The 18,537-nt window shown below is 39.1% G+C and overlaps 1 protein-coding gene and 1 long non-coding RNA gene across 2 annotated transcripts in view; both read left to right on the top strand.

Moving 5' to 3' along the window:
- The window catches only part of COMMD10 (COMM domain containing 10), a 182,357-nt gene extending 174,410 nt beyond the window's left edge, over nt 1-7,947 (top strand). The window contains exons 6-7 of the mRNA XM_065918231.1: nt 5,981-6,040; nt 6,771-7,947. Of these exons, the coding sequence (XP_065774303.1) occupies nt 5,981-6,040; nt 6,771-6,809 (99 nt within the window). The 3' untranslated portion in view covers nt 6,810-7,947. The remainder of the gene's footprint in view (nt 1-5,980; nt 6,041-6,770) is intronic.
- A 7,032-nt stretch (nt 7,948-14,979) lies between these two features.
- Nucleotides 14,980-17,430, top strand: LOC136167210 (uncharacterized). Its single transcript, XR_010663067.1, has 3 exons — nt 14,980-15,178; nt 16,287-16,606; nt 17,259-17,430. It is a non-coding gene; the product is annotated as an uncharacterized lncRNA (long non-coding RNA).
- Nucleotides 17,431-18,537: the final 1,107 nt, after the last annotated feature.

Here is an 18,537-nt window from a genome sequence, read left to right as displayed (position 1 = left end):
ACAACATAAGTCATGCATTTCCTAAATGGGCTCTTGGTTACATTCTTATATATATAAAGCAGAAGAAAGAGAGTTAATCTTCTAGTCTGTACATATTTAGTTAACAATATTAGTGACTTTAATGAGTCTTACTGGAACATTGAAGGCAGGCCACCCAGTTTTATTGCCTGTGTGCCAACTTACTAAATTATTTGGATTCATGTAATAAATACTTCCAGTTTCACGTGCCATGCAAAAAACATTTATGATCCTGGTGATAATCATCATTTATGGAACACCTACTACCCTAAATATCGGTGTTCCGAAGGGGTCAGCCCCAGGCTGCCCTCCCTGTTCATACTGCTTTCTTCTCCTGGGCAGTCTTATTCAGTTTTAAATAGCGATATATCAGTAACTCCCAAGTGTGTATCTCTTAGCTAATTTCTTTTTCTGGCTTCCCAGGCTTATTTCACATATTTTTGGGGAAATATCACAGACATATCAAACTAACTGTATCTGAAACTGCACTTTTGAGTCTTGCTTCCTTCAAATCTTCTCCTCTGTAGTTTCCTATCTCAGTTGCATCCATCAGTTTCTCTTGCTGGAAACCTGGGAGTCATTCTGACTCTTCCTATTCCTTCACCTCCTTCCCCAACCCAGATCTGTTACTGAACGCTATCTCTTCTACCTCCAAACCATTTTAAATTTTTTTTTTCACTTTTCTCTATCACTGCTGCTGTCACTATCTTTGCCTGCTGCTGCTGCTGCTGCTGCTAAGTCGCTTCAGTTGTGTCCAACTCTGTGCGACCCCATAGACGGCAGCCCACTAGGCTCCTCTGTCCCTGGGATTCTCCAGGCAAGAATACTGGAGTGGGTTGCCACTGACTTCCCTGGCGGCTCAGACAGTAAAGCGTCTGCCTACAGTGTGGGAGACCCAGGTTTGATCCCTGGGTCGGGAAGATCTCCTGGAGAAGGGAATGGCAACCCACTCCAGTATTCTTGCTCACCCCCCCCAAAAAAAAGGGGGCTCCAAGAAATATCTTTGCCTAGAAGAATGCAGTATAACCTCCTAACTGATTCTCCACATCTAGTTTGTCCAGCTCTAATCCATTTACAAATAAAAACTGAAGTGAGTTGCTAATATGTAAATACAGTTACATCATTCTTAAAATTCTCCAATGACTTTCCATTGCTCTTAGACTAAAGATCTTCTCTTCTTTCCATTCCAGAAGAGATGATGGGGCCTGTATTAGTTTGCTAGGGCTGCCATAACAGTACCATAGACTGGGTGGCTTATAATAACAGTTTATTTTCCCACAGTTCTGGAGGCTAGAATTTTGAGATCAAAGTGTCCTCAAGATTAATTTTTCTAAGGCCTCACTCTTTGGCTTATGGACGGCCAGCTTCCTCCATCGTCTTCATAGAGTCATTCTTTCTGTGTCTGTATCCTCATCTCTTCTTTTTTTTTTTTTTTTTTCCTCATCTCTTCTTATAAGGACAGGAGTCATGTTGGATTAGGACCCACCCCCAGGGGTTTTATCTTTTTATTGTTGAATTATAGGATTTCTTTATATATTCTGGGTATCATATTCATATTAGATAATGACTCATGAATATTTTCTCCTATTCCATGGGATAGAATCTTCTCTTAAATCTTCAATGTTATCCCTCTGAGACACTTTTTGACCACCTAACCTTGAATCTCCACCTGCCTACCCCCAAACACACATTACTTCTTGCTTTTTCTTCCTAGCACTTACCAGCAACAAACATTTCTATATGTATGTTGTGAATTATGGTGATAGTTTTATTATTGTTGTTGTTATTGTTTTTATTACATTTCTTGTTTATTGTCTGCTTTCTTCAACTAGAATGTGAGGGATTTTGATTTCTATTGCTCCTTGCTATTTATGTAGTACCTAGAACAGGCTTTTTATGCCTTTAATAAAATCTTATTAAATAAAAATGCATGAATTTAACACATAACAGTGCCATCTTTTTTTTTAATTGGTAAAATATAGCACACATGCAGAAAAATAGCATAGTAATTTGTCAAAAAAAGGAGACACCCTTATATCCAACACCAAGATCAAGAAATAATTATTGCCTAATTTATAATAATAATAATCAGAAGAAATGAGAAGCCTCTCCTATGCTTTCTCCCAGTTACTGCCTCCTCTTTCAAGTCACCCAGAGGTGATCAGTGTTGTGATACTTCAATAATATTTTTGTTGCTTCATTACAGTTTACCACCGAAGGGTCTCTCAAACCTTTTCTGTTGTTTTTTTAGAATCTTCTTATGCATGAAATTAGTCACACATGTTCTTCTGTGCCCACTCCTAACGTTCAGCATTGTTTTGACAGAGTCATGCCTGATACTGTATTTGGCTGCAGTTTGTTGTCCTGTCTGAATAACATTCCATTGTATTCCTTTTCTACAATTTACTTATATATTCTTCTGTTGAAACAGATTTTTACTACTTCCAGTTTTGGTTCTTTTGAATCATAATGCTATCACTATTCTTGCATCTATCTCATGGTGCCCAAATGTATATATTTCTATTGAGCTTTAGTAAATAATTCCAGAGACAAATTTGCAAGATAGTTATACATAATTTTATCCCTTTCAACATATATTTTCATGTTTTTCTCTGTTTGGATATCCTCTTCTGGCAAGTGCCTATTCAAGTCTTCTTGTCGCTCTTTTTTTTCCCTTAAATCAGATCAAGCCTGTCAGTCCAGACTGCCCATGAGTAAGTAGCCTTTCAGCTAGGGGAACTGCCAGGAAACCTCCCAAGAAAAAGGCTGTTCCTAATTATTTGCCCCTCACCCCCAGTCCTTGCATTCCATCACTGGCCAGGCTTTCAGATCATTCACAATGGCTAAATCAAATTTGGTCTCTAAGGGTCTCTTGATGATTTGCTTCTTCTCTCCAGCCAAATGCTACCACCCATGTGACTTTTTTTTTTAAAATTGAGATATAATTTACATAACATAGTATCAGTTTTGGGTGTACAACATAGTGACTTGAACCTTCTGTACATTTTCTGAAGAGTAAACAATGAAATTAAAGAGTTGATTCTCATTTGATAAGCAAATTTGTGACTTTCTGGTTATTTTCTCAAGGAAAGCTCAAGTGTGTGTTTTCTTCTTAAAAATGATATAATCCCAGGAAAGATTTTGATCAGGTGTACGCATAATAGTTGTGGGACCTGAAGGAAGAGTAAAAAGGGAGGCCATCATTCATTCTAAACTTAAAGTCGTAGACAAAGCTCCCGAGCTGTTAAATGAAACAGCTTGGTCTATGCCTTTTCTCAGTGAAGCGCTTCCATAATGTCCTGAAAGGTCAGATCTGCATTTAATATTCTTGGACTCTGTGGGGTTCCATGTTAGGTAAAACATGACATAGTGGGAAATGGACCCTGGCCAGCCCCACCCCCCTTTCCTTTTTACCCTACACACCTCATCTCCATCCTTATTTCCCTAAAACTTTTAACCACTGCCCCTGGCTACCCCTTTGGTAAACACAGATTCTCAAAATCTAGGATAATGCTCCCTACACATAGACATGAAACAAAATCATTCCCTCACTTTTTCATATTCTCGTGGTCTTCTCTAAGTCATTGTGTGTCGAATGGGAAATGATCACGGTAATAGCTACCAGTTATTACGCCAAACACAGGGAGTTTTATATCAAAGTATCAGTTCTTTTCCTTCTTGGGGCTATTTCAGTAAGGCAAGATGCTCAATTTAGTTGACCTTTGAACAATACAGGTTTGAACTGTGCAAATGAAAAAAATCCACATGTAATCCAGTTACATGTGGATTTTTTTCAATAATTGCTATGGCACTACATCATCTGCAGTTGTTTGAATCTAAGATTGGGAGCCACAGATCTGGAGGGGCAGTCATGGGACTTCATCCACAAAATTTGGTATACACAGCAAGTCCTGGATCCAGTCTCCCAAGGGTATCTAGAGTCTACTGTTATGGATGTATGTATGTGTATAAAAAGAAACATCTCTATATATACAGACAATCATGCGCGCACAAACACACATTGTTTTAACTATTGTTATTTTAAGAAGTATTTTTTTTAAGTTACCTTCCTTTCCTAAGTGTAAAATAACTAGAAAATACTACCTTGAAAGATGACAAAGCAAAATAGAGGAAACAAGAGCCTAGCTTGGCTGCTACCTCTAAGTTACAGCATTTCAGTTGTTGGCACGCTGATTCAGTCTTCATTCTCTCCTAACGTTTGGCTGTGGGGGTAAAGAAATGAACTTTTCCCTAGGGTAAACCTAGGCTTTTAAAATTTTATTTTATTTTTATTTTTTCCCATTTATTTTTATTAGTTGGAGGCTAATTACTTTACAGTATTGTAGTACTTTTTGCCATACATTGACATGAATCAGCCATGGATTTACGTGTGTTCCCCTTCCCGATCCCCCCTCCCGCCTCCCTCTCCATCCCATCCCTCTGGGTCTTCCCAGTGCACCAGCCCTGAGCACTTGTCTCATGCATCCAGCCTGGGCTGGTGATCTGTTTCATCCTTGATAGTATACTTGTTTCAGTGCTATTCTCTCAGAACATCCCACCCTCACCTAAACCTAGGCTTATCATCTCTTTAACTGCCGGTGGAAATATGGCATCACTGGATAATGCTGATTCAGCCTTTGGAGGTTTCATGTTATGTGCCAATTAATCAACTGATTTTTCTAATATGATTGAAAAATTCATAGTTTTTAAAAAATCATTTGTAAAGGATACAGCTTTAAAGCCAGTATGCTTCTTCATTCATTTTAAAACTTAAGTACTTATGTGAGTGTGTAAGAGAAACCTAAGAAAGGAATTTGAGCCTGTGTGCTTGGGCTACATCTAAAGGGAAGTGCCGTTCTGAGCAGAGCCCCGTTGACTCTCCTGAAGTTAGCTAGAGAAGACCTGGTTTGAAAAATGTTGGCTTTCTAAATAGAAATGGAAATCATTAAAACAAGTAAAACCAAAAAGCAGTGAACCTAGAAACTTGGAGTTAATATAATGTTGGCCATGACTGTAGACAGTTAAGCACGTGAATCAATGTTTGTCGGCAAGTTTTCCACTTCTTCAGTTCATGGTGCCTGTTACATCACATGAGCGTGACAGTGTGGTCGGAGCAGGTAACACATTCCTGATGTTCTCTCCTTGTTAATTTTCACTTCCCAAAGGTACCCTGAGTAAAATAAACATGTTGGAATACTTTTCAGAAACTAGTTTGTTTCCTCAGTTTACAAAATCAACCCCAGGCAGATTGAGGTGGGTTGGGTTAAATGTTGCACTCTACTCCACCATCCTGTGTACATACATAATATCACTCAGTATCTGTAGCATCCTTAAAGAGTTCTCTATTGCATATGAGGGGAAAGGAACAAGCATGTTTAAGTCCCAGCTTTGAAGCTGTTATGTTAATTGTTAACTTTTGCTGAGTCTGTGCATTTTAGAAGGTAACCATCTCAGCAGGTTAAGATCATAACAGTTAGTTAATGCTTGGAGGCAGCAGCTGTGCTGGTGTGCGGCATTAATGGCTGGATGAGTTCAATCAGATATGCTGCCGCCAGTGTCTTTGTGTAATGGTATTTACCAGATTTCAAATGGACTGCTGAGAAAGATGAAATATAATCTCATGTATTATCTCTGTCTTGAAAAAAATAGATAATGAAAGTGTTCCCTTGTTGGCCTGTATTTTGTTAACCTTTGTGGAATCAACTTAAAGAACAGATAGATACCCCTGTAGAGTTGAAACCTTTTGTTGCACTGGAGTGTTATTAAATGTATTTTTTGAGTCCTTGGAACAGTGGGGTTGAGTAGACCAGGTAAGTTTTTTTTTTTTTTTTTTATTCTTTTTTAAACCACTCAGAATAATATGGCATATTCTGAGGCTAGCTGGAGAGAACAGAAATGCAGTGTAAACTGTACAAAACTAATTTTTTTTCTTTCTTTCTCCCTTCCTTTCTTTTCTTTATAGAGCCTGCAGAAAGTTCTTGTGGAATTCAGTCACAAGGAATTGTTTGATTTCTATAACAAGGTATGTATTTTTTTCAATAATCTCCTATATGGGGGTTTTTCACAATGTTTCGTCCATTTCATGAATTCTTATTTTTAAATGCCCTATTATGGAGCTGAGTTCCTTAAACTTCCCTTGTGAATACCTTATGTTTCACAGTAGGAAGCATTGCTGAGATGAAGAGGATCTGACAGACTAAATCAGAAAGAAAATGGATATGGTTTTAATTAAAGCAATAGGATTGTTGTTTTAATGTAAAGCATCAAGTAATAAACTGTGTATTATCTAGCCACACTGGCCCTTAGATAATGTTAAATATTTTAATTTCTTGGCCCAAGGGAAAAGGAACATACCAAGCCTGTGAAGATTTATCTTTGAGGATATTTCATGTTTCTTTTTAAATGCTGATTTTTGTAACCCAGGAAAATGCACTGTTCCCTCTACCACCCTCCCCCCACCCCTTACAAATCTTATGTAGTGATCATTTAAAATAAAACAGCTAGGTGCGTTTTAAACAATAGTATTTAGAAATCCTTCTTTACAAATTTGAAAACAGCAAGCTGGAATTCTAATAGCTTCACATAAAAAGAAAAATTTTCTAAGTGGTATATTTATTGCTCTGTGAGTGGATTTAAAATGCAGAGCTACCAGTTGCATTCTTTTTCTTCGTTTGCATGTTTCTAAACAACACTTCATATGGATTTCTCTCCCTTCACCAACTCTCTCTCTCTTTTTTTGTCTCTGTAAACAGCTAGAGACCATACAAGCACAGCTGGACTCCCTTACATGATGTTCTTGAAGACTGGTTTCTCTATCACGCTTCTGCCACCTCCTTATTTTGCTTTGAAGATTAACTGCCAGGTTGTGTTTTCTGAAGGATTCAGTCGCTTTCTCCTTGTAAATTATATGGCTTATTGCTTCTTAGACAAATAACAGCTGAGGAAGATCATTGTTCTGAGTACCGATGTTCTAATATACATTCTCTAGTTCTGTGTGCCAAAAGCAAGCAGCTGTTTAAGAACGTTGTTTTAAAGGAAACAAAAGTGGCTATCATGTGGTTTTTACTGCTTATTTTTGCTTTATTGCCTGACCTGTTTATTTTTTACATACTTGATGATACTTTGGTGTATTAAGGAGGATCGGTGGATACAATATAATGTGTACCTTAGAACACAGAATGTCATTAATTACATTAATAAACATAAGACAGTAGCCACATTCAATTAAATACATTATGGCCTTTTTTTCCTTTAATATAATGAGTATATTTTGAAATTTTAAAGAAAGCTAGTACTAGTTTATGAGTCAACTCTAATGAGCATCTCTGCGTGCTTTAATTTTTTTCTCTGAGTTTAATGATTTAATAACAGTTTACATTTTTGTGTGCTTTTCTTTGTACTGCAAATTAATAGTAATTCATTTCATAGCATGGGAGACAGATTCAGATCATGAGTAAAAATAATTGTAATGAGTGCTAAATGAATATCCTTAAATTTTAAAAACATTTTTATATTCTCTTTCTGTAAATATGTTAATTAATTTCAATCAATGAGATTTTAATGTCTTAGAATTAGTTGAACTAAAGTGCACAGTATTTTATGCTATGGCTATATATACTTATGAGTATAGTTGCCTGCAGAAAATAATCACTTGAAGTTTTTATGAATGAAAAGTCTGTACTGTATTTTTTCTAGGGAGACAGACAGACAGCAAGGGAGGGAGGAAAGAAGGAAAACAGGAGAGAAGGAGAAAATGAGAGAAAGTGAGGACAGCAGAGAGATTCAAATATGACTTCACATGAAAGAATTTAATTTCAGAAATATCCTGTGGTTAAACAGAGCCATTGGATTCAAATCACGGTCCTTATATGAGGTGTCTGAGTAATACAAATGTTAAACGTCTCCCAAATAAATGTTCAGTATATGGAATTTATGCCCTTATTTATTTATATGTGTGTTTGTATGTTGTTGCTTAGAAGGATTAGGTGTTTGAATTATTTCAGAATGTAAATATTATAGTGGCTATCCATAGTTGATTGATTTGAAAAGTTGTTAAACTCAAACTTCCATCTATAGCATATCTAGAAGACACTTTTATAATGTAATAGGATTTGTTTCTGTATATAGCTTGCAGGACCTATCTTATATTTTTATGCACTGTTCTGCTGGTCCCCAGAGGAATGTACCTGACTGCTATAAACATTTTGGTAAATATACTTTCAGACTTCTTATGTACAAACAGACATCCATCATTTCAAGCTGAATTTGTTAGGCCTTCCTGACAGTGACCATATGTAGACATTTTTACTGGTATGATGCCAACTTAATTCCCAGTGTAGGTATCTAAGTGAAATGTGACATTTCATAATGAAATTTCCTATTGTAGCTTAACATAGTGGTAAATAGTTTTCTCTCCATTAGTTTAGTTCAGGAAAGTGTGACCAAAGGCATTGAAGGAAGGATGGGTAATTGGAGGTCTAATTCTAGCTGCTGCTGCTGCTGCTGCTAAGTCGCTTCAGTCGTGTCCGACTCTGTGCAACCCCATAGACGGCAGCCCACCAGGCTCCCCCGTCCCTGGGATTCTCAAGGCAAGAACACTGGAGTGGGTTGCCATTTCCTCCTCCAATGCATGAAAATGAAAAGTGAAAGTGAAGTCTCTTAGTCATATCTGACTCTTAGCAACCCCATGGACTGCAGCCTACCAGGCTCCTCTGTCCATGGGATTTTCCAGGCAAGAGTACTGGAGTGGGTTGCCATTGCCTTCGGCTAATTCCAGCTAAGAGCATAATTATTCTTGAAGCATATTTAATTGCAGATAATTTTACTTCTTAAGCCACTACCATTGTTATGATACACAAGTAGAAAAGAAGGTATCATTCCCAAAGATTATTGTGTGTTATTTTTTCACAGAAATAAGGTGGGTGGAGTGATAAGTGGAAACTGAAACCTTCTTTCTTAGCAGATAAACATGTTTTATGTGAATGCTTGTCATGAGGATTGAATAAAAATATAATTACTTGTTAGAAAGAAGTATTGCAAATAATATTTGCAATTCTTTGATTAGAAAATCTGATTTTTTAAATTGGGAAACACCAAAAAATCATAAAGGAGTAACCTGAAGTTATATACTCTCATTTTTCAGAAAGGGCCATTAATGACATGTTAGTAGATTTTATTGAAGGTTATTTTTTTTTTCCTATTCTCATACCTTTCTCTACTATCATTAGGTAGACCTTCATTTGAATGGATAATTCTTATTTAATTATCCAATCTATCAGTGTTGGTCATTTAGATGATTTTCAATTTTAAAAAATACTAAAGAACTCACTGTGAAGATCATTATAAATAAACCGTAGACCACATTTTTTCATTATTTTATTGTTAATACAGATTCCTAGAAGTGGGATTATTATGCCAAAAGTATGAAGATTTACTTTTTATTTTTACTTTTAATGGGATTTTATTGTAAATATAAAATTGCCTATTTTTTTTAAATGTGTAAAAAAAAGTTCTCACCCCAGGAGTACCCACCTAACTCATTGGAAACATTTGGTTTTTATCATTTCAGATGTCTCATGTAAATGTAAGCACACACATCCCTCTTTGTGTTTGTTTTTTTAATTTATATTTATTTTAAGGCCATTTTTGCATACTGATAAATTACTTCCCAAAGGTTCGTATTGTACACATACGCTGCGTATTGTGCGGTATATATCTCAGTGCAACTCTGTCAGTTCGGTTCACTCTCCGCTTCCCCCTTGTGTCCACATGTCTGTTCTCTATGTCTGTGTCTCTAGTCCTGCTCTGCAAATAGGTTCATCTGTGCCATTTTTCTAGATTCCATATACATGCATTAATATATGGTATATATATTTCTCTTTCTGACTCATTTCACTTTGTATGACTGTCTGGCTCCATCTGTTTCACTACAGACATTAACCATGTTAACTTGCACTACCTCCCTGCATTAAACCTTCAAAGACTTCACATTAAACTTCAAGTAAAATTTAAGTATTTAGAACCTCAGGACAGACTAAGAGTCATATACTAGTTTTATTGCCTTTTGTGTTACTTAATTTGCCTAAGCTCAGGTTCCTAATCTTTGTGATGGGAAAAATAATAATCTAAATTACACGGAATTATTATGAAGATTAAATGAGATATTTCAAATTAAACATTTAGCATAATTCCTGATTTACAATAATCACATAAGTGTTAGCTGTCACTTTCATAATCACTAAGAAAATGACTAGGCTTTCTGTTGAAATTATTCCATGTAAAGTGTGAATTAAAGTAAACCTGGAGAAAGCTTACTATGAAACCCCTTCTGAATTTAATTAGTGTTCTAATAACAACTCTCTTTTATGATAACTAGATTTAAGCATAATGCCCATCTGTCCCATTCTTAATTTTTTTTATTAACAAGGTAATAGGTGTGTTATGGGATAGTACCATCTTTCTACATAGCTCTCCTAGCTCTGAGGATTCTTCCTCTCTAACTCTGTTCAATGAATTCTTACCTCTTCTTACCCTAAACAATGACTTCTACACCTTATTTATTATACCAGGTGTCTGTAAACTATGCCTTGTGGGCCTAATCCAGCCCACCACTTGTTTTTATAAAGTTTTATTGGAACACAGCTCTGGTGGACAAACTCTCAGTCATCCCTGTCTTTTGATATTTATACCTAGGTCTGATCCTGTCCCCTTGAGTGTGGGCAGCACCTGTTAACTTGCTTCTAGCCGATAAAATATGACAAAGGTAATGGGATGTCACTCCTGTGACTGTTATGTTACATAAAAGTTTGTCATGATACCAAGCTCATTTAGAGACTTTCTCCCTTCCTGACTTTGAAGAAGCCGGCTGCCATATTGTAAGAGGGGCTCTGGACAGAACTGCACGGCTAGGAGCTACAGGTGACCTCTAGGTGCTGAGGACAGCCAGCAGCCACCAGGAAGCTGAGGCCCTAAGTCCTCAGTCTTACAGCCACAAGGAAATAAATCCTCTAACAGCTGGAGCGGGTCGGGAGTAGATTCTTTCCCAGTCAAGCCTCCAGGTGAGAGCATACTCCAGTTGACTGTGATTGCAGCCTTGTGAGAGCCCAGATGAAGGACCCTGACTCTGGTCCGGATCCATGGTAATTGTGAGATAATAAATGCATGTAGATGTAAACTTCTAATGTTATAGTAATTGGTTATGTTGTAACAGATGACTACATCTAGTCATGTTCTTTCACTTACATATAGTCATACAGTCCATGACTGCTTCTGCAGTACAACAGTAGAGTTAAGTAGTTGCAGCAGAGAGCATGTACCCAGGAAGCCTATAATATTTACTTGTTGTTTAGCTGATAAGTTGTGTCTGACTCTTTTTGCGACCCCATAAACTACAGCCTACCAGGCTCCTCTGCCCATGGAGTTTCCCAGGCAAGAATACTGGAGTCGGTTGCCATTTCCTTGTCCAAAGAATCTTCCCGACCCAGGGATCGAACCCACGTCTCCTGCTTGGCAGGTGGATTCTTTACAACTGAACCACCTGGGAAGCCCATAATATTTGTTACCTGGCTCTTTACATGAAACAGCTACAGACCCATTTCTTATATACCACACATCTTTAAGGCATCCCTAGAGGAATATTGCAGTTGGTAGGTGCATAAATTCGTAAGACAGATATGATATGTATTTCTGTAGCATCACTTTTGATTTTTGCCAGCCACTTGGCCATCCAGTTAGACTCTGTGTTTTTTCACGCTCCATATCTCCTGCAGCCATGTGACTAGGTCACACCAATGAAAAGTGAGTGGAAATTGTATTCATCTTCACTTCTCTTTGCCCTTTCTAAAACATAGATTTGATGGGAGAAGGGAGTGGCAACACACTCCAGTATTCTTGCCTGGAGAATTCCATGGACCAAAAGGCCTGACAGGCTACAGTCCATAGGGTCACAAAGAGTTGGACATGACTGAGTGACTATCACACACATGGTTTTAACTGAGAAGATAAGGATGATGCCTTAAGGGATAGAGAGCAACAAGATGGAAGGAGGCTGGTCCCCAAATGTGCTTATGGGGCAGTACTGCTGATAGGCCCTTGACAAGCTTTTGCCTCCAGACCCTTAAAGAGAGATGAATATTTTACAGCATATAATTGGAAATGCTCTTCCCAGGTGGCATAGTGGTAAAGAATCTGCCTGCCAATGCAGGAAACACAGGAGACAGTGGGTTCGATCCCTGGGTTGGGAAGATCCCCTGGAGAAGGAAATGGCAACCCACTCCAGTATTCTTGGCTGGGAATACTGGCAAGGGAAATCCCATGGACAGAGAAGCCTGGCGGACTACAGTCCATGGGGTCACAAAAGAGTCAGACACAGCTTAGCAACTAAACAACAACAATCTAGTAGGAAGTAGATATAAAAGGTAAAGAGAAAATGGGAAATTTCCAAAAAACTTTGTGCTCGCAGCCTGCAACTTCAGACTAAGCTCTTAGGACTACTGGAGGATATATGAACCCTTCCCTTAGAAAGTTTAAGAAACCATAGGTATATGTTATAAATTTCCCCCAACATTTTACATAATCCGTTTTCCACTGTTGAAGAAGAGGGCCAGGACAGTTCTGACTTGTTCAGGTTCATTAGTCAGAAACTGCTCAGGAATTAGAATTTAAGTTTCAAATGAGTCAATTTTGCTTCCCTAAAACTTTGATTTTTGTCATCATTATGCAAATAGTTCTACTCAATACACCAGCCTCATTTAATGCTAATATTAGGAGCACATTAATTTGAGGGACTTTATAGTAAAGCTTAATGGCATTTATAATTTTGGAGAATTTCAAGGATTTTATCATTGCTTCCCTCCCTCTCCCTCCCAGCTACCCCTGTCAAACATACTCTAGAATCTTATCTCAAAGGTCTTTTGCTTTTGTCTGAAGTGTAATAAGGTTGTACTAGCTGACTCAAGACCTGTGATCCAAATCCGAGTGCTGAGAGTTCTCATTGTTTGCTTTCTTTGTTTTATTTGAAATAGAAAGTTATTAGTTTTCATTTCAAAAGAAGAGTCTGCAAAGACAAGAAACTTGAAGCAGGTCCAGGCTGTGTATCTGTAAGGAAGAGGATGTTACAGGATTAGAGAAACGGTTTTAATCTCCAAAGCTGGAAAAATAATGAATAGATAATAATGTTCCCTTAGTAAAACTAGAGCTCAGTCATTTTTAGTGTCTTTTAATGAGTATGAGAATCTCATTCTATAAATGACTTGGGTTTTAATAAATTTTTCTTCAAAGGAATCTAGGTAAAGGAAAGAAGGGGAAAGCATTTAACAGTAAATTTAATAGTTGAGTTTATTTCTGAAGTTTTGAAGAATACAACACATCCTTCCTGAATTGTTTAAGGAAAAGTCAATAATAAGGTTTTTCTCATCTTTAATTAATATAGATTTGCTGGGAAGTGTGGAGCTCAGTGATATCTCAAGGTTGTTTCCCATGTCTCTCTGCTTCTAGAATAACCAGATTTCCTTTGTGCTGTTTCTAGTCCACGGTTCAGATTCTTCCTACAGGTCCAACCAGGCAACCTACGAACAAAGCCAGAAGCTGTCCCCGGAAACAGGCTGCTGTAGCACTTCGACTTTGGAAGGTTCAGCGTTTCTCCTCGTTCAGGAATGCTGGTATGCTCTGGCAGCAGAGCGCAGTAATTTTCCAAATGATCAGACAGAGTAGTGACTCATGCATCGCCGACCATGTGCTCTGCTTTGTACTCCAGCCTCTGCTATGTGCTGGTGTAAGTAGTCCTGTGAACACCAGGGTACTGAAGACATATTGGCTGAACGAACTAGTGGGGCGCACGAATAGTTTTTCTCCCTCTGCCTCTCTTATTTGCACTGCGCTGTCTGCATTCTTAAAAACAAACAAAACCATCATAAACCTCAGATTTACACAACTAGGTTTCAAATGGCTTTAGCCAAATATATTGATAATCTGCTTAGGGAGTAACCACTTCTCCTCTGGGGAGGGTTACCTAAAGTCACTGATCCTTTCCTTCACCACACAGGAAATATATATGAAGAGTATAAAAGCCTGATAACCTGCTAGAGACCCAGATTTCTCCTTTCCAGAATGCTGGAGCAAGTTTTCCCGCTGCTGGGAGGAGGTTCATGGTGGTCATGAAGTTGACTTAGACAAGCTACTGTTGCTACAGAGTCTGAAAAACAGTTATGTTCCTATGAAATTCAGAGGTGATTTATGCCACAAGGTCAAATGGCGCACTCCAGAGAGACATCGGCAACATTCTGACATTGAGATGTTTGTTAAGTATGTATAGATTTTGTGAGCTTATTACCCAGATTTCAGTTCCCTATTGAAAAAGTTGTCTTGAGTAAAGACATATGAACACCCTGTTTACAAAGAAGCTTTCCCCACTAATGTGGGCAGTTCAGTGACAAAGTTTTAGAAAGACATCTCCCCTTACACAATACAGATTGTCCAGCTTGTATATTTGTGATCACTTAGAACAGAAGTGTGAGAAGGTTCACATAGATAATGCAGAAGGCAAGCAGTTTCAGAGAACCATGTAGAAAGCTGTTTAGTAACACTTCTGTTAAAATTTTCCCTTTGTTTCCAAGACTGTGTGTTTAGATGTAGAATCCCAGTGTGAGGGATCAGTTTCTTCTTGATAGAGTCGTGATTTATAACATCTGATTTTTCTACCTCATGGCAGAAAGGACTCTCTGTCAGAGTGTCGGTGTTCCTTACTGCAGAGTATGTCCCATACTTGTGTGACCTGAAAGAACTAGAATAGTGATAAATCATCAGCTGGTTGGGTGCACCCACTTTCTGGACTTGAAAATTACCCAACACAGGCAGGCCCTACTCAGCAGGCTTGAGGGCCTTGGGGAGTGGCCCCCTCTGTCAGATGTCCTATTAACTTCCCTTGTATGTTTGCAATGCAGGAGGCACAGCAGATGTAGGTCCAATCCCCGGGTCGGGAAGATCCCCTGGAGGAGGGCATGGCAACTCACTGCAGTATTCTTGCCTGGAGAATCCCATGGACAGAAGAGCCTGGCGGGCTAAAGTCCATGGGGGTCACAAAAGAGCTGGACACGACTGAATGACTGAGCGCATGTTTGGGTCAGCGGTCTTATAAAAGTTCTGGACCGACTCAGATGTATCGGTAGGTGCGCTGAGCTGGTGGGTCCTCAGGGTATGACCACCGTCTGTAAGGTTATTCCTCCAGGCACTCAGTGAGAAATTGCTCACATGTTCTGATTTTATAGTGCTATGGTTCTTCTCTGCTGGCTTCTGGGAACCTCTCCTCCTGTCTCAGTTTCCTGGATTATTTTCCTTGAGTTAATGCCATTTCCATAAATGCATTTTACTTTTGGATCCTTTTTCTTTGGGCTTTACATTCAGTTAAATTTGTTATCATTGTAGTCTCAAAAACATTTTTATTATTTCTTATATTTAGCTTTGTAGTCTATGCTGGGGGATCTAGGGTTACAAAAGTATCTACTTGAAAAGGTGGGACCTCAAAAAGTCAGGTTTTCTTTCCATAGAATCATATTTTTTGAGAAGTAAAAAATCCTCCTATACTTAAATGATTATTCCTTATTTCATCACCTTTCTAAGACTGAATTACATGTGTTTTAGGCTTTCCTAAAGAAGCCACCTCTATTTCATAAGCTTCTGTGTATAGGTTTTCAAATAGAACATGTTTGTGGGTAGAGGGTGAATGTTTTATAGGGAAAGGAATGTTCCTCTACCTACTTTGCTATTGTCTCCCTTTCTAGCTTCCCCACAGCTTTTAAGAGTGAGGGATTTGCCATTTTGTTTGGTCAACTGTAAAATCCTGGTTGATGTTTACGGATGGGCAGGGTGCTATAAAAAGCCCATGTTTGTGCAGTGGTAGTCCTCTCTTGCACTTCTGCTTTCATTCTGGGTTGGACTTGCCGGCAGCACCTGGAGAAAGAAGACCTAGCCTTTCCTTCTCTGCCTCAACAAAGCATCATTGCTGTAGTTTTGTGCTGTATGGTGGCAGGGACTAGTGATCGTCCAGAATTTGAGCTGAACCTGAGGTGCTGGTGGGAGGTGGGGAGGGTTCTTAAGAGTGAACCATGTACTCTAACCCAGTCTGAACAAGCTCTGAAAGGTAATACTAAAGTGTCTGTCTGTTTCTCATCTGCTATCAGTCTTTCTGTGTGTGTGTGTGCGCGCCATTAAATGCAATCACAATTTCTCCTCTGTTTCTTATAACTCTTCTTCACAAATGTCTTATTTTTCAGTGGTAAACATGTAGAGAGCTATGGACCAAAATATGAAAGGCATCGTCCATACCTTAATTTTCAGGTAGGCGTTGAGTGAGAGAAGGCTTTAAAGTCAATAGCTGACTCCCTCTGAAGAAGACCAGCTTGACTTTTCTAGTAAAATATCCGTGTCTCTGAAAACAGGGGAGACATTGCTAAGTCCGTTTCAAAGGCCACAACAGAACAGTGAAACCAGTTCACTAGAGGATGGAAAGTGACCTCAACACTCACGACTTCCTCTGTGTTTCTACAGACTTGAACCTCAGCCTCTCTCTGCAACTCTCTAGGAAGCTAAAGAGGTATGGAATGTACCTTTGATAGCCTGACGTGATTTTTGTCTTTTGACCATTTGCTGAATTCGTGGAGGGAAAAAGAACAATCAAAAACTGGGCTCCTCTCTTTCCAGACTAAGCGATGACAAAGCAACACAGCTAAGTAGGAAACTGAGGAGAGGATACGATGAGATATTAATTGACTGATCAGGTTACCCTATGTGCTCCAGTAACAGATGTCCAAGCCACTTCAGAGCTACCTTTTCTTAATGTGTTTAGTTATCGCTGAGTGGGGTTGAGTCACATCATATGAAACCCACGGGATTTGCTTCAGGTGGGGGAATGACTGAATTAAAGACTTATTCCGTGTATTAGTTTCACCCTGAAGTATTTAACCCATACCAGTGTGTGTCAAAAGCAAAGCAAACCGATTTTGCAACACCAAGTTGTTTCTGCCTCGAACAATTAACCGCTGATGTGCCCACATCTATGAAAGTGCTGACTGGGCTGAACATCATCCACAAAATGTCTTACAGGCAGAACAACAACAACAATTTCTAATTAGTGACGTTTAGTGTTAAAGAGCATGCAACATTTCAGTTCCTTTGTAGGGGACTCTGAAATGTCCCAGGATATGTCTCAGAATAATTAAACTTGCTTGCTTTTTCTGCCTCTTCAGGACTGCCATTGTGGGGGAGGAGAGGCAGATGGCAGGAAGTTGTCTCCCAGACCAGTCAGCAGGTCCTCAGTTTTCGTCCCCTCCAGCTGTTCCCAGCTTCCTCCCCTCGTGAATCTGCAGCAGTCTTAGGATCAGGGGTGGGGGGCCACAGACCACCAGGAGCGGACCCTTTATGCGGAGAGAGACTCTCCAGATCTCAGACAGCAGTGCTCATGGTGTCCAGACAAAGCTCTGGTCTGTGCTGTGAGGTTTCTGCTGCAAAAGTGCAATAAATAAATGAGTAAATTAGCAGTTACTATGCATATATGTCTAATTTCTTCATTTATTTATGTTTTTAAGGAAGTAATGGAGAAAGGAATGTGCAATGGCTTGGGTGCATGTGTGCATATGTGCATTTAAAGATCTTATATTTAATGAAAAATGGCTTTTGGTGGCCCTATGGTTATCATATTCAAATTGGATTCCGACAAGACCTTAACTGGGCAACTCTGCCTATTTATTCATTCATTTATGTTATCCACCATCTATTTAATAGGCCAGCAAGTGAGGTCTTTCTAGAAGCTCCTTGAGCTGATACTACCATAAAGGCATTGCCCCAGGACCTCAGGAAGAGGCTGATCAGGGAGGGGGCAAAGAGGCTCTCCCTACTGACTGTTCCAGCAGCTTTCTGACAATAGGAAGAAAGATGGGGAAATATCAGTGGGGGCGACTCAGAGGAACTGAGGTTGTTCCTTGCTTGGTTAGACACAGCTTTACCATCAGCTTCGGCTCCTCACTTCATGTGATTGTCAATCAGTAAGAAAAACGGTATAGTTCTGGTAGCTCCTTACTTTGTGCCAGTTCAAAGGAAACAAGACAGGATTTCATCTCTTTGGCCTTGATACCAGGGGAATATCGCCCCTTGGTGGGACAACACATGAAATACTGAATACAGTTAACAGCCATGCCCAGTGGAAATGTGCAGCGCCTTAGGGTTGACAAAGTCCTTCATACTCGTCATCTTATTTGATCCTCACAGTATTCTTATTTAGTCAGTTGGACGAGTAGTATTTCCATTTTATAGATGAATAAACTGAAGCTGAGACACCTAAGTCACTAGTCCAAGATTACACAAGTTGTGCTCAGAATTCTGACACCTGGTTTGGGGTTCTTTGGATACCGCTGTTTGCCTCTCACCCCAAAATGTCCCCTTCAGCACCTGCTCTGCAATAATGGTTGGAATCCCTCTAAGTTCTTCTCCTTTCCTGTGACACTGTGTTCAGCTTTCTCAGTGAAGGGC

This window comes from Muntiacus reevesi, chromosome 1 (assembly GCF_963930625.1).
Source record: "Muntiacus reevesi chromosome 1, mMunRee1.1, whole genome shotgun sequence".
Classification (NCBI taxonomy): Eukaryota; Metazoa; Chordata; class Mammalia; order Artiodactyla; family Cervidae; genus Muntiacus; species Muntiacus reevesi.
This window is presented reverse-complemented; position numbering and strand designations above follow the sequence as displayed.